This window comes from Equus asinus, chromosome 5, assembly GCF_041296235.1.
Source record: "Equus asinus isolate D_3611 breed Donkey chromosome 5, EquAss-T2T_v2, whole genome shotgun sequence".
Lineage (NCBI taxonomy): Eukaryota > Metazoa > Chordata > Mammalia > Perissodactyla > Equidae > Equus > Equus asinus.
In genome coordinates this window covers 38,345,587-38,362,426 of record NC_091794.1, presented here as the reverse complement: position 1 = coordinate 38,362,426, position 16,840 = coordinate 38,345,587, and the positions used below count along the sequence as shown (strand labels likewise).

Here is a 16,840-nt window from a genome sequence, read left to right as displayed (position 1 = left end):
CTGTCAGGATAACTGAACAGCCATTTGGGAAAATATAAACTTAGATCTATACATTATACCACACACAAAAATAAACACCATGGGCATCAGAGTTAACTGAAAAAATAAAATCATACTATATTCCAAGAAAGCATGGATGAATTCCTCTATCACCTAGCTATAGGAAAGTTTTCTGACAAATGACCCAAAATCCAGAAGCAATAAAAGAAACACAGATACGTTTGATGACATAGAAATTTGGCATGGCAAAAAACATCCTAAGCAAAGTCAAAGGACAGAGGAAAAAGTGAGAGAAAATATACACAACACACATCACAGATAAAGAGCTAATATCTGGAATCCATAAAGAATTCTTCAAAATTGAGAAGAAAATAAAGACAGAAAACTCTATGGAAAAAAGAGCAAAGATATGAACAGCCAATTCAGAAATACATACGTCTATAAATATGTTTGTTTATTTAAAATGTAAAGTAATAAAGAGATGAAAAATATGAGAGAAAAGTTAGCCACAGAAGAGAGACTCAGGAAATGAAATATCCCTCTAATTTGAGTTCCAGAAGCAGAAAACAGAATTGGAGGGAAGAAATAAGCAAAGAAATAACAGAAAGAAAATTCTAGGCCTAAGAGAGACTTGAATCTTCAGTTCAAAGGCCCAGCAGAATGAAAGAAAAAGGTCTGAAATTTCAAACCTGCAAAACATAAAGAAAAAACCCCAGTAGCTTCCTATGGTGAGAGAGAAACAGCTTACCTAGGAAGGAATGAGACTGGGATCTTCATGGGCAGCATCAGCCTTGTTATCAGTAACACTGGATGCTAGAAATCAATGGATCAATGTTACTCTACATTAAAAATGCCATACCCAGACAAGCTGCCAATCAAGTGTGAGGACAAAATGCAGCCATTTTCTGACCTTCAAGATCTTGTAAGATTCCCTTACCATAAACTCTTTCTGAAAAAGAAATAACTTGAAATTTTTTCATTTTTGAAAATGAAATCCAAAAAAGAGGAAGTGGATGATCTTCCCAGAGATACAATAAAAAGCAACCCCAGGTTGAGAGCTTGCAGTAGCCACCCTGAATTATGAGCAGGTCAGAGGGCCTCAGAAGTATGTCTTCAAGAAGAAAATGTATGCATTACAAAAATTCTATGATAAAGAATCTATAAGATATTATTAATGCAATGAAGATATATGCGACTGTATACACAAGAAAAAAAGAAAGGCAACTAGAAATGCCAGAGGGAAAGATATATAAGAAGTCATTGTCTGAGTCTGAAAGGAATGAAATTGTGGCATGATTTTGAGCAACTGAGGGAGCGTGCGAAAAGAGAACTCATTTAACCTTAACATTTGTGGCATTCTCCTTTAGTGACACAGGTTTAATGACATAGGATTATATCTCTCACCCCAGAGGTTTAATCATATTACATATACAAATGCATTTTACTGATTTCTATGATTTAGAATCAACCTATAGTCAAAGAAAAAAACCCACATAGAGAAAAAAAGTAAAACATATTAAACATCTTAGCAATGGAAAGGAAGTGGTATACAGGTAGAAATTGAAGGATGGGAGAGAGTAAAGAAAGATGGAAATATATAGTAGAAAATTGACAGATATTTTTTCTTTTTTCTTAAAAGATTGGCCCTGAGCTAACATCTGTTGTCAATTTTTTTTCCTCGTCTTCTTCTCTCTAAAGCCCCCCAGTACACAGTTGTATATCCTAGTTGCAGGTCCTTCCAGTGCTGCTATGTGGGGTGCCGCCACAGCATGGCTTGATGAGAGGTGCTAGGACTGCACCCAGGATCCTAACCCAGGGAAACTCTGGGTCACTGAACGGAGCATGCAAACTTAACCGCTTGGCCACGGGGCCTGCCCCCTCAACAGGTATTTTCTACAGTTGCTAGATCACCAGACAGAAGTATGCTGTTTAAATGTATGATGGTAACTATTACATGGTCTAAAATTAATAATGTAACTAGCAAAAATTAAGGGGTGAAAGGGAGCAAGGAGAGGGAAAGCATCATTAGTATGAAAAACATTTTTCATGTTGAGGAATCACAAGATACTGTCTAAAGTTGATAAATCAATCAACACAGACATAAATACACAGGTTAGTATCATGGAGATAACTACCACATTGAGGTGATGGAAGTAGCACTGAGCCAGGAGCCAGAAAATCTAAGTCCTAAGCTTAGCCCTTCACCAGCTATGGGAATTTACACAAGTTCCTTCTTCTACCTGGCTTAATATCCAACTCTGTAAACATGGATAGTTCTTTTCTTTTTTTTAATATTCAGATCTTTTTTTTTAATGCTTTTTTTTGTTTGTTTTTTGGGGGGCTGAGGAAGATTGGCCCCAAGTTAACATCTGTTGCCAATCTTCCTCTTCTCTTTGTTTTCCCTCCCCAAAGCCCCAGTACATAGCTGTATGTTCAAGCTGTAAGTCTTTCTAGTTTTTCTGTGTGGGATGCAGCCACAGCATGGCTTGGTGAGCCGTATGTAGGTCCACATCCAGGATCCAAACTGACGAACCCTGGCTGCCAAAGCAGAGGGCACAGACTTAACCTCTCAGCTACAGGGCCGGCCCGTGCAGATAGTTCTAAAGGTGTGGTCTTCAGACTGGCAGCATCAGCATCTCCTGTAACTTGTTAGAAATGAAAATTATTGAGCCCCACCCAAAATACTGAATCAGAAACTCTGGAGTGGGGCCAGCAATCTGTGTTTTAACAAGTTCCCCAAATGATTCTGATGCATGCTAATGTCTGAGAACCACCAAGCTACACCAGGGGCCAACAAAGTACAGTCCATGTGCCAAATCCGCTGCACTCCCATTTTGTCAATAAAGTTTTATTGGAACACAGCCACACTCATTTGTTATGTATTGTCCATGGTTGCTTTTGAGCTACAACAGCAGAGTTCAATAGTTGAGGAGGAGACCATATGGCCTGCCAAACCTAAAATATTTGCTTTGTTACAGAAAAAGTTTGATGACCTTTAACTCAGAATATTCTGACTGATAATACCAAGTGCACACCATCACTAAATTTAATGCAAGGTTTATTATCCCAGTCAAGTTGTAAAGATTATTCAATCAGAAAGGTGTTTGTGCTGATGCCTATAGTCCTTTAATAAGGTATTGTGGACTAACCTTGAATCCTGCCCCCCCCCTTCATTCTCAGGACCCCTTAAAATAGTAAGTAATAAATAGTAAAAAGTCATGTAACAATTAGTAAATAAGTAAATAGTATAAAATAATGGAATAAAACAAATAGTAAAAAGTCAACACCTTCTCTGGCTCACAGAGTCTTAGGAAACTTTTATGACCACGTAATAACTGGTGGAGGGCATGTTGAGTTTCCTGCGCTCCATCCAAAGCTTGATTTCTTAAAAAGCAACATTCACACTTTAAAGCTAATACTACACTCAATATCTTTTCCAATTTCACCTCAATTCTTCAGACCACCTCATCTCCAAAACAACCCACATCATATAATAAATAGGAGAGGAACCTGCTTTTTATGGATTGTGGCAATTATCTTTTTTATAATTGACAATATCACTGAGTAGACCACATTCCAGATCTTTACAACAATTGGCACCCATAAATTTAGGAGGCTGTGCTTTGAATGTCAAAAGAAACCTAAACTGAACACATCAGAAAAGGGAAAGTGGGCTCCTATCTGACAGATGACACACAGGCAGGATGGAGTAGAGGTATTCTAAAGCAAGCACCTAAGCAAATAGCAAAGAAAAGCCATTATCTACACACTAGGTCATTCTACTGGGGAGAAATAATGTCAGGCCCCTAGCTCTTACACATAGAAGGAAAGAAATCTGGCATATTAAATTTTTTGTCTGCCCTCTAGTATAGTTCACTCAATCCTCTTGGCATATGCAACTTATTTGCCAGTGTCACCATTTATTCATAATAAACCTATACAGTGCTTTCTGATTTTGAGCCATAGGTGGTGCCGAAGGTCTGGCCTCTCAAGGCATCCTTCCTAAGGGCTCTGAAGCAAATCTACCCACCTTGGGCAATGCAGCAGCCCAACTAGACTCCCGGCTCTGGACCTCTATCCTTCTAAGTCAAATGAATGACTCCATCTCCTTGACTCCAGGGGGCAATTCCATAGCCAGTGCAGGAAATAACACACCCCTACCCTAGCTACTTGATCAAAGTGGTACTTTTCCATTAATACTATTCAAAGCCAACTAAAAACAGGTGGTTTTCCATTGCCTTCATAATGGTAAGAGGACCAGGTTGAAATCACTTCTCTGATGAGGCTGGTCTCTAAAGTTGACAAGTTGTTATAAGCTCATTCAGTCTTTCAATATGAAAGAGCAAGCCTCATTTTAATACACAGGCCAAATAGTAACACTGTCCTTCTCTCCTGCCTTCCTGAAGTACAAATATCAAACAGCATTCTATCAGACAGCATATTACAAAAGAGGATACGACTCATCTCCAAGACTATCAGGCTTCATGGGAGGAAAACAGACATAGGAGAATTCTTTGAACTTACATAGGCCTCTCAACAGATTCATTACAGAAAAGGACCTTTACAAATAGTAAACAATTGTCAGATCCACCACTGCTATGAAATTCAACTCTTGCACCATCTAATAAAAGTACTTTCTCCAATCCCTTTCTAATAATGAACTCAGAACTGTGAGTAAAACAAAGAAACTGAATAGAGGAATAGACTAATAAAAATTCATGCTTAGTGATACAAATACTGATTTGGGGAAAAACAATGATTCAGAATGTTTTACTAATGCCTTTTGGAATCACTTGGCTACAATCTGTAGCCACAGGAGACACGTTTTAAAAGACAATATCCTGCATAACTAATACCTTTGAGAAATTGACCCCTAGGATTATTCTGCTATTCTTATAAGATGAATTGTGAAAACTCTTAGTAGTCTAATTTATATATTAGATGATACACCTGATAGGCTAAAATAGGCCCTCGTTGTTATTGGAAATGTAAGTGATGTGGTAACAACATATTGACAAATATTTTAATACCATGAGATCCACATGGGAAGATTCCTAATTCAATAGTTCAGTAATACATATAATTCACAAAGAAATCCCAGAGTCTGGGAAACTCAGGAAATAGCATTTTTGGCTTATATTGTATTTAAAGAGAAGACATACAGAACTGTGAAAGCAAAAGTAAAAGATTTGGGTACAGTTCTCCCTCAGTCTTTCAACTTCACCATATCCCCCACCACCTCATCTTATCTGAAAGCTAAGTCTAATTCCACATTTTCTTCCCCACGCGTCTCAAATGCCTGCTCCCTTCCACCGCAGCTCCTCCCGGTCCGCTCCTAGCACAGCGATCCTCACCCGGGGCTGCACGTTGGAACCACCAGGGCGCTTGCAGCACTACTGAAGCCCAGGTTCCACCCCCAGAAACTCTGGTTTAATAGGTCTGAGTTATGATCTGGGCATCAGGATTTTTTAAAAACTCCCCACGTGATCCTAATGTAAGCAAAGAATCGGAACCATTGAACTAGCCTGATTTTGGTAAGGGAGAGCCAAAAAAAGTAGCAAAATAAAACAAGACGAAATAATCAAAACCAAAATGAGTTCTCAATTCCACGTGCTCAGACGTGCAAGAGCAACAAGGTCCTAGGGTGAATACGATTCCCAAAGCTGACCGCCATCACTAGTTTCTCACTCTCATTCCTCCCCCACCCCCATCAGTCCCCAATGTCTGTCTTTCCTGGCCATCCCCTTCTACCAGGTCCTCCTGCCATCACACTAGCTCCCTCCCTCTTCTCCTGGTACCTACTTCAGTGTAGAAGCCCCTAATTCATCTCTCTGCCTCCTTTCTCCCTCTCCCTCTGATCCATCCTGCACACCACTGCCAAGTTAGTCCGGTCGGCATTCTCCGAACCTCCACCGGCGTCTTCCCACTCACCACGCCTGAACTCCTCAACTTGGTGGAAAAGGCCTTGCCGAGTGTGTTCCCAGCTGTCTTCCCAGCTCTCATTTCTCACTACTATCTGAAAAGGAGTCTCACTCTGTTCTGGTCAACCTGGACAGTCTGTAATTCCCCAAACAGGCTCCATTGAAAACTTCAAAATCCACAGGGGCTCAAAATAGAAGGCAGGTCGTTTACCGCAGATCACACAGCTGGTGAGCAGTCCAATCTGGATTTCAGTCCAGGTTTGGGCTGTGTCCAAAACTCTTAAATACCATCCTGTTCTCTCTCTGGAATGTCCTTCTCCATATCTACCTGTGCAAATTTTACCCATCCTTCAAGGCCACTTCATTCCTGAAGCTTTCCCTGGTTTTCCTGTCCGAAGTGACTTTTTTCTCTTCTCAGCTCCTATAGTACTTTGCACATTTCACAAAATGTCATGACAACAGAGTCATGTGGTAAGTTTTCTGAGGTCTGAGACATTGTCTTATGGCCTTTTTGGTCCTTTATAGCACCTGACAGCACCCCACTCACTGATGGCACTCAGCAAACATCCGGCAAAAAATGAGCTCCTGTGGCAAGCCGTCCTGCGCTAGCCCAACCCAGCCACAACGAGAGGTGTTACTAACTTCAGGCACAGACATCCTTTCCCTGCTCTGAGTATCTGGCCATTCTCCTCTTCCACTGCATCAATTCTTCCTTGCTCTATGTCATGAGCCCTCTGCCAATTGCCTATAAAACATTTCGCAACCTGGGAAGGGCTCTAATGCCTGGTGACTACTGTAACATTTAGGACAATGCAAATTTTGATAAATATGAATCATAAAAGGGACAAAGGTGGTTTGACTCTTTGGAACCTGGAATAGAAACTGCACAGCAAAGTTCAGGTCAAATTCCCCTTTCAGGCCCTCTTACCCACTGTCTCTGTCTTATGTTGAAAGAAATAAGGGGTAGGGCAGCGAGTGGGAATGAGGAAACGCCAGAAAGAGGAAGGGGGGTAACTGGTCAAATGGCTACTCTTTCTCAAGAGACAAACAGCATTCTAGGAAACTCAAATACGCCCTAGTTTACAAGAAATTATACAAGGAACACAGAGCAGAAAAAAGACATCAGGCCAAAACAGACAGCAGCCCCTTGTTTCGTCTTGTCTTCTACATCTGTGAGACACGCGTTTCTACCCCTCACTGCTTCCCTCCACCCTGGTTCAAGTGACACTTGATGTACCGTCCTCAGTGCGACTCGTAAAAGCCTGCAAGCATACGATGAAAATCACTCATTTTACTCAGCATATGACTGCATCCGGGGGGTTAAGTAGAATGAGAAAATTAGTGAGTTTAAAACAAATAGAATGAGAATGGCAGGGGCATACCCACCCTTTGCCAACCTCCCTGCTCACCCTCTTCATTGCTGTTCCCCACGGAAGCAGAAGTTGCTAAACTGATGCGTCATTGCCTTGGAATCCAACTGAGTCAAAGAGGGAGACCAAGTTCAACTCCCTACAACCCAGAGAGGTCAAGGCAGGAGTGAGGGAGGGGTCCCCCGTCTCTGCCAGGGTCCCCCTTCTCACTCTAGAACAAATACCTTTTGATTGAAATGAATCATATCAGAACTGGAAATTCTACCAACATCACTTCTTGAGAACCTACTGTGCTAGGGCTAAGGAAAAAACAAAAAGAAAAAAAGCATTGTCCCCTGCTCTGAGTAGCTCATAGTCTAATGGGAGAGGCAGGATTAATTTCCATCAACCATGGTGTTATAAGGGGTAAGCTTGGGGTTCTGTGGAAATAAAAAATAAAAGAGTCTGTAAGAGCAGAAGTAGGGTCAGGGAGTAAATGAGATCAGACTGGGCACTGATGACTGTGTAGGAGTTAGCCAGGCCCAGAGGGTGGGAAAGGTGCTCCTCTAGAGAGAACCGCAGGGTCAAAGCCCAGAGACGTACAGAATCCTTCCTCCAACAAAGCCCAAATCCTCACGCGTCTGCATGATGCACACCAGATGCGGGGATGGGAGGAGGACAGGGAGGGAATTGGTAATATAATTGAAATACTGAACTTTCAAGAAGAAACGCAATCAAGATAAATCCAGGGGCCGGCCTGGTGGCGCAGCGGTTAAGTTCGCATACTTCTCCGTGGCCCGGGGTTCGCTGGTTTGGATCCCGGGTGCGGACACGGCACGGCTTGGCAAAACCCATGCTGTAGTAGGCATCCCACGTATAAAATAGAGGAAGATGGGCATGGATGTTAGCTCAGGGCCAGTCTTCCTCAGCAAAAAGAGAAGGATTGGCAGTAGTTAGCTCAGGGCTAATCTTCCTCAAAAAAAAAAAAAAAATTAAATAAATCCATAGCCTTCCCCAAAGAAGTAGGAAGGGCAAAAAAACAAAAGCAAAAAATCTCTTAAGGTGGGTTTGGTTAAAGCAAAGTACTAACTTCCTAATCTCCACAGGTGGGATCACACTGCAGGTGGCCTTTCAATCTCCAAGCTGGTGTTTACCTCCAAATCATAGAAGGCAGATGGAAAGCAAGCAAACAGCACACACACATACATACATGACTGTTGTGTCAATTCTTAACCACACAGCAGATAAGGAAGAGATGATATAAGCCAAACGCGTGGAGAGTGGGGCCTTCCCCGGCCGAGTCTGCTCTGCAGGAGAGCAGACATTGGAGGTCTGGGGATTTACTGACTGAAGTGGCACAAAGATGGGAGACCTGGGTTGGAGAGGGTGGACATAGCAGATACTTAAAAGCATCTCTGTCGTGGTCTTGATATGAGCATGGTCTTTATTCCCTGCCTTTTAGTTTCCTTTCTCTGTGCTTTAGTTTCTCCAAATGACAATGACAATTACAAACTCTGCCCCTAAATCCCTATAAATTAAATAAATTAAATAAATTAAATAACTCCTGACATGGCTTGAGCTCCTTGAGCACGGGCCATGTGTCCCAGACAATAGGCCCCAGGAAGCCAGAATCACCTTAATCATCTAGAGCCAAGAACATCAAGGGACAAAGGCAGCATGAGCTGTTCAATCAATTTTTCATTCACTCAACAATGTTTATTAAGCAGCTTCTATGTGCACACCATAGTCAAAACTGAAACTCATTTATCATTGTTTTCTGTTCTCTTTCCACATCCCTTGTCTGTGACTGATGGATAAGAGAAACTGGCCAAGTTACATACTAGTGTCAGCTGTGCTCACGGAAGATTCTATCTCAACCCAGCCCTGCCACATGGGAAATGCGGAATAAAGCCAAAGACTAGGAAGGCAGCAGAACACTGTGCTCAGCTCACCTGGGGATGCTAGTCAGGTAGGTCATGACATTCAGGAAGTCCTCATCTGGGATGTGTTTGAACCCCACAAACTCTGGAAAAGTGATGATAGGGGCTCCGTCTTTCCCTCGGCCTCCTGCAACAAAAATGAGTGGTCAAGACATTAGGAAATTATGTTCATGTCACACCTCTGCAGGTAAGAGACTTTGACTAACATCAAGTCAGGAGATACTTATTGGCCTCCCCTTTTCTAGCCATATTATTTCAGACTAGAATATGGGAAAGTTGACACTGAGCTATTTTAAACAAATCTCTATTCTGCTACATGCTTGCTCAGTGTTGTTGCGAGAATTCAATTTTTGAATCCTTTCAAGATAGTTTCTGTATAAGAGGTAATATTGACTTAATCATTTTAGCATAGGTAGAATGGTAAATAATGCCAACGCAGATATGTAATATCACTCTTTATTTTTGGAGTCAGTAAATATCAAAGATAAAATAGCATGGTGGTGAAGAGAGGTAGCTCTAAAATCAGACAGCCTGGTTCAAATCCTGCTCTGCCACTTAATTTCTACATGATTTAGGCAAGATGCTTAACCTAAATAGAGTCTCCTCACACATACAGAACCTTCCAGGGTTCTGCCCATGGAGGGAAACTGCTTTAAGAACAATGGCGCCCCAGTGAAGACCAGCTACAAATGATTGAGAGTATTTCATACATCTAAAGAAAGAGGCATGGGTGCAGGGTGTGGCTTAATGAAGACTGCGTGATTAATGAGGGTGTGGGATCAATGAAGAAACTACAGAAAAGGGAGACTCAGAAACAAAGGCAGGCAGTGTACCGCCAATGCCATTGTAAGGAGGGAGGGTCCTGGCCCACCACCACAAGGATCCAGTCCATGTCGCCAGTCTATCTGATGACACCCCCATTACGATCATCCAACCCATTCTGCTGCTCTGGGTCCAGGCCTGATAAGTATCTTCTGCTTAGGCTCTGACGTTCCATGTGAATTTGTTTCAAGGGAAACATGAGTATCTGTATCATGTAAAGGACAAGTGAGCACTGTGGTTTTTCTACACGTGACTCTTGTGAGTATTCTTAATGTGAGTCAGGCTCTAAGAGACCAATCACCATGGAATGAAAACGTGTAAGATTTATCTGCCTGACCAGTCATTCCTCTCCAGGAAGTGCCTCTTTATTAATCCTGTACATTATTTTAAATTTTAAAAAAAGATACCCGCAGATTAGATGTTTGTCAAACTTTGACAAGGAAATTTGAGCTACCTCGTCATGTTGACTGAAAATAATTTAGATCAGGATATTATTAGCTTTCGCCTAATATTCTTCCTCTTTGTAGTTCCACAACCATAAGAAGTTTCAGAGAAATGTGACTTAAGAGAATTTGCATCTCTAGTAAGGTTAAATTTAGATGCATTATAACACTGCACTAATTGTATAACCAAGATTTGCCAACAGAACGGCTAAAACATTTCCAGGAACCAAAACACCCTAAGATATTCATTAGGATATGATTATATATTTAATGATTTTACCTATTATCACTAATTACAAATTAAAGCGATTCACACCTAAATGGAGAAAGGTAGGTGGGGTTTTCTTGTATATTACCACCAGCACTGAACACCAGAGAGGCCCCTGAGGTTAAGTGGGGACAGCATCTGCTGTTGAATATTAGTCTTAAGAGGCAAAAGAACCAGGGAAACAAAGCTGGGTCTACCTACAGCCATGACAACCCACAACAGGCATCCAGTGCCACCTTGCGAGGAATCATGGAAATGCAAAAGGAAGGAAGAAAGACTGTGCGGAAGTCCCATTCAAGGAAGATAAAGGAAACGGAAACTATTGGGACTAAGTAAAATGATGACTTAAATAAAATAAACCTCACTCCTCCTAGTATAATTTTTAACTTTTCATCAAATGGAAGATAACTAGCTCTACTGAGGAAAACACTAATGAGTGCTTGGGGTAGATAAGACTATTCTCATGAGGGTCTGGGTGTCGGCTGCCTGAAGACTTTCATCACAGAGAATTTGGAATGCTGGGAAACCCTAAAGGAAGATGGTGAAGACCAACAAAGGGAGAGAGAGTGAGGCAGCTACTGCTATTTGCCTTCCAGTGTATATTTTCTCTTTCTCTTCCCCCAAAGAACTTATTTTAGCTGGGAAAACCTCAGTGCCTGGGATACTAAATGTCCGACATAATAAAGAATTGTCCCAGATCCTATGTGACTTCCCAACATCTTACCAGAGACTCAGTATAAGTGAAAAATTTATAGTGAACCAATCCTAGATTTTGTTTTACATATAATCATAAAGTATTTTTTTATTTTTTCCAGTTTTATTGAGATATCATTGACATATAACATTGTATTAGTTTAAGGTGTATAACATAATGATCTGATACATGTATATATTGAGAAATGATCACCACAATAAGTTTAGTTAACATCCATTAGCTCACATAGTTACAGAACTTTTTTTCTTGTGGTGAGAACTTTTAAGATCTATTCTGTTAGCAACTTTCAAATATACAATATAGTATTGTTAATTATAGTCACCATGCTGTGCATTAGATCTCCATGACTTATTTATCTTATAACTGGAAGCTTGTACCTTTTGATCCCCTTCACCCATTTCACCACCCCTTACCCCTTGCCTCTGGCAACCACCAGTCCATTTTCTGTTTGTATGAGTTAAAGATTTTTTAGATTCCACATATAAGTAAGATCATACAGTATTTGTCTTTCTCTGTCTGACTTATTTCACTTAGCATAACACCCTGAAGGTCCATCTATGTTGTCATAAATCATAAAGTATTTTTAAACGGTTTTAACATATACCGAATTTTCTGGGAATGCAACTACCCTACAAATTAAGGGAAGAAAATACTTTACTTTGTTCAGAACTTCATCAGTGATTATTTACTATTTCAGGAAATCACTATAGTAAGGCCACTCCAGGTGTCTGATCCCCTATACCATACCACAGCAACTGCACCTGTGACATTCATGATGACGTCTCGTACAGAGACAAGCACCTGATGATTTCATTATTTCTTCCAGTGTAGCTAGACATAGCCAGCCCTGGCAGTCTAGTGGTTAAGATTCAGCACTCTTATACAACAATACATTAAAAAGATCATACATCATGATCAAGTGGGTTTCATTCCGGGGATGCAGGGATGGCTCAACATCCACAAATCTATCAACATGATACACCACATTAACAAAATGAAGAATAAAAATCACATGATCATCTCAATAGATGCAGAGAAAGCATTTGACAAGATATAGCATCCATTTATGATAAAAACTCTAAATAAATTGGGTATAGAAAGAAAATACCTCAACATAATAAAGGCCATATATGACAAAGCCACAGCAAATATCATTCTCAATGGAGAAAAACTGAAAGCTATCCCTCTAAGAACAGGAACCAGACAAGGATGCCCATAGTATTTTATTTAACATAGTATTGGAAGTCCTAGCCAGAGCAATCAGGCAAGAAAAAGAAATAAAAGGGATCCACATTGGAAAAGAAGAAGTGAAACTGTCACTCTTTGCAGATGACATGATTTTATATCTAGAAAACCCTAAAGAGTCCACTAAAAAACTCTGAGAAATAATAAAGGAATACAGTCAAGTTGCAGGATACAAAATCAATGTACAAAAATCCGTTGCATTTCTATACACTAACAACGAAGTAGCAGAAAGAGAAATTAAGAATACAATCCCATTTACAATTGCAACAAAAAGAATAAAATACCTAGGAATAAACTTAATGAAAGAGGTGAAAGATCTGTACACCAAAAACTGTAAAACATTGTTGAAAGAAATCGAAGAAGACACAAAGAAATGGAAAGATATTCCGTGCTCTTGGATTGGAAGAATTAACGTTGTTAAAATGTCCATACTTCTTAAAGCAATCTGTAGATTCAACGCAATCCCTATCAAAGTTCCAACAACGTTCTTTACAGAAATAGAACAAAGAATCCTAAAATTTATATGGAACAACAAAAGACCCCAAATAGCCAAAGGATGCCTGAGAAAAAAGAACAAAGCTGGAGGTATCACACTCCCCGATTTCAAATTATACTACAAAGCCATAGTAACCAAAACAGCATGGTACTGGCACAAAAACAGACACACAGATCAATGGAACAAAATTGAGAGCCCAGAAGTAAACCCACACGTTTATGGACAGCTAATATTCGACAAGGGAGCCAAGAGCATACGATGGAAAAAGAAGAGTCTCTTCAATAAATGGTGTTGGGAAAACTGGACAGCCACATGCAAAAGAATGAAAGTAGACCATTCCCTTACACCATGCACAAAAATCAACTCAAAATGGATTAAAGACTTGAATATAAGACCCGATACCATGAGACTTCTAGAAGAAAACATAGGCAGTACGCTCTATGACATTGGTCTGAGCAGCATATTTTCAAGTCCCACATCTGACTGGGCAAGGGAAACTAAAGAAAAAATGAACAGATGGGACTACATCAAACTAAAAAGTTTCTGCACAGCAAAGGAAACCATCAACAAAACGAAAAGACAACCTAACAACTGGGAGAAGATATTTGCAAACCACATATCAGATAAGGGGTTAATATCCAAAATATACAAAGAACTCATACAGCTCAACAACAAAAAAACCAACAATCCAATTAGAAAATGGGCAAAAGATCTGAACAGAGATTTCTCCAAAGAAGATATACAGATGGCCAACAGGCGTATGAAAAGATGCTCAACATCATTAGCTATCACAGAAATGCAAATCAAAACTACAATGAGGTATCACCTCACTCCAGTCAGAATGGCTATAATTAACAAGACAGGAAACAACAAATGTTGGAGAGGGTGTGGAAACAAGGCAACCCTTGTTCACTGCTGGTGGCAGTGCAAACTGGTGCAGCCACTATGGAAAGCAGTATGAAGTATCCTCAGAAAATTAACGATAGATCTACCATATGATCCAGCTATTCCACTGCTGGGTATTTATCCAAAGATCTTGAAAACAGAAAGGCATAAAGATACTTGCACCCCTATGTTCATTGTGGCATTATACACAATAGCCAAGACTTGGAAGCAACCTTGGTGCCCATCAAGGGACGAATGGATAAAGAAGATGTGGTATTTATACACGATGGACTACTACTCAGCCATAAGAAATGACGAAATCCAGCCATTTGTGACAACATGGATGGACCTTGAGGGTATTATGCTGAGTGAAATAAGTCAGAGGGAGAAAGTCAAATACCATATGATCTCACTCATAAGTAGAAGATAAAAACGACAAAAAAAGAAAAACACATAGCATTGGAGATTGGACTGGTGGTTACCATTGGGGAAGGGGGGAGGGGGGAGGGCAAAAGGGGTGATTAGGGTCACATGTGAGGGGATACACTATAATTAGTGTTGAGTGGTGAACATGATGTAATGTATCCAGAATTTGAAATATAATGTACATCCGAAAAAAATAAAAATTAAAAAATAAAAATAAAAAAATAGATTCGGCACTCTTACCACCGCAGCCTGGGTTCATTTTTGGTCAGGGAACCACATCACCCATCCATCTGTTGGTTGCCACACTGTGGCGGCTGCATGTTGCTGTGATGCAGAAAGCAATGTCACCAGTATTTCAAATACAGGCAGTGTCACCCATGGTGGACAGGTGTCAGTGGAGCTCCCAAACCAAGACAGACTAGAAGAAGGACCTGGCCGTCCACTTCCAAAAAAATTGGCTATAAATAGCAGCAGAGCATTGTCTGGTATAGAGCCAGAAAGTGAGAGGATGGTGCAAAAAAGACTAGGCAGGGTTCCTCCTTGCTGTACACAAGGTCACTAGGGAGTTGACTGACGGCACTAACAACAACGCTAGAAACACATATTGGAATACATATTAATGAAATGCACAGTATTTTACTATGCTTACCTTTCTTTTATTCCTCCTTTTATTTTATTGTTCTAAGTGTATGTGCAAGTAGGGGATGGCTGTTCACCCTCTTCCTGGGCACACAGCTAAACTACATTTCCCAGCTTCCCTTGCTGTTAAGCGTATCCATGTAACTGAGCCAGGTTCAAGTCAGTGGAATGTGGAGTGCGCCGTCACTGAGCCGAGGCTCTTAGGAAGCAGTATGCTCTCCTTCTCTGTCAGTTTTCCAGATGCAGATAATAAGAAGGCCACAAAAGGAATAATTGTAATAAAGAGTCTAAAAGTGAACGGAGCCTTCATTCCTGAACTTTCACATGAAGAAAAGTCGCCTGCTGACCAGGAACATATGTGCTGGACTGTTCCAAGAGTAAGAACTAAATTTCTAGAGTGTTCGTTTGAGCCACCGTACACTTTCAAGTCCGTATTTCACAGTTGTGTAGCCCACCCTAACTAACAGGTTATAGTATCCATAAATGGGGGCAATACAAATCATTTGTTGTAAAAAGAAGGCATTTCATAAAAAAATACAAAATTGTCTCATTTGCAACATGGATGGACCTTGAGGATATGATGTTAAGTGAAATAACCAGAGAAAGACAAATACTGCATGATTTCACTCATCTGTGGAAGATAAACACATGGATAAAGAGAACAGATTAGTGGTTACCAGAGGGGAAGGGGCTCGAGAGGGTGGGCAAAAGGGATAAAGGGGCACATATACACGGTGATGGATAAAAATTAGACTACGGAGGTGAGCACAATGAAGTGTATTCAGAAATTGATAAACAGTAATGTACACCCGAAATTACACAGTGTTATAAACCATTAGAATCCAAATAAATTAATCGGAATAAAATAAAATAAGTAAAAAAATTAAAAAATAAAAAGAAGGCATTTAGTCCGACATGATTGAAAACCACTTCTGTAGTCTGCACTGACCAATACCAGAACCAGCAGACACGTGTCTGTTGAGCACCAGGAATGGGACCAGCCCAAATTGAGCTGTGCTGTAAGTACGAAATATAGACTCGATTTGGAAGACTTAAAACAAAAAATAATGGAAAATTTCTCATCAATAATTTTGAATATTGATGACATGTTATAATAATATTTTAGATATATTGGGTTAAATAAAATATATTATTAAAATTAATCTCATATGTTCCTTTTTTTTTTAATATGGTTACTACAAAATTTAAAAGTACATATGTGGGTCCCCTATATTTTTATTAAACAGGTCCGCTCTAGAACTTCTGGCAACGGTTCTCGCTTCCCAGGTACCAAGGTACTAGCTCCATCTCCAATTTATTTTTTTCTTTCTTTTTTTTTTTTTTTTTTTTTTTTTTGCTGGGGACAGTGTTGCTGGACTCTGAACCAAAAGTTGCCCTTTTGTGCGCAGGTTTGGTATTGTGGGGTCCCGGCCTGTGGATGATTCTCCCAGTGCTGACTGAGCTGCACTCATCCTGCATCCCTAGGTTTATTCTTGTGAACCAAGGGTGACCCAATTACCATATCTTGCGACTTTTTCTAATTCCCAGCAGGCCTCTGGGAGACCGTTTTAACTCTTGAGTTTTGTCACGTGAGCTTTCAGTCTTCGTGGCTTTTCAGGAGAAAAGCGACAATCACTGTCATTTCCTGAGCTTGCTTTCAGTCTGTCCTCTGGCTGAAGAAGGCATCCCTT

The 16,840-nt window shown here is 40.4% G+C and overlaps 1 protein-coding gene across 10 annotated transcripts in view; it reads right to left on the bottom strand.

Annotated features, from left to right (window-relative positions):
- The window catches only part of MCF2L2 (MCF.2 cell line derived transforming sequence-like 2), a 230,185-nt gene that overhangs the window by 172,877 nt on the left and 40,468 nt on the right, over positions 1–16,840 (bottom strand). For 6 of the 10 annotated variants that reach the window (XM_044771143.2, XM_070509356.1, XM_070509355.1 and 3 more), the window contains exon 3: positions 9,223–9,337. In XM_044771143.2, the coding sequence (XP_044627078.2) occupies positions 9,223–9,337 (115 nt within the window). Of the gene's footprint in view, positions 1–748; positions 814–5,931; positions 6,623–9,222; positions 9,338–16,840 lie in introns of those variants that run through there. The other 4 variants (XM_070509354.1, XM_044771144.2, XM_070509352.1 and 1 more) reach the window with 3 other exon arrangements.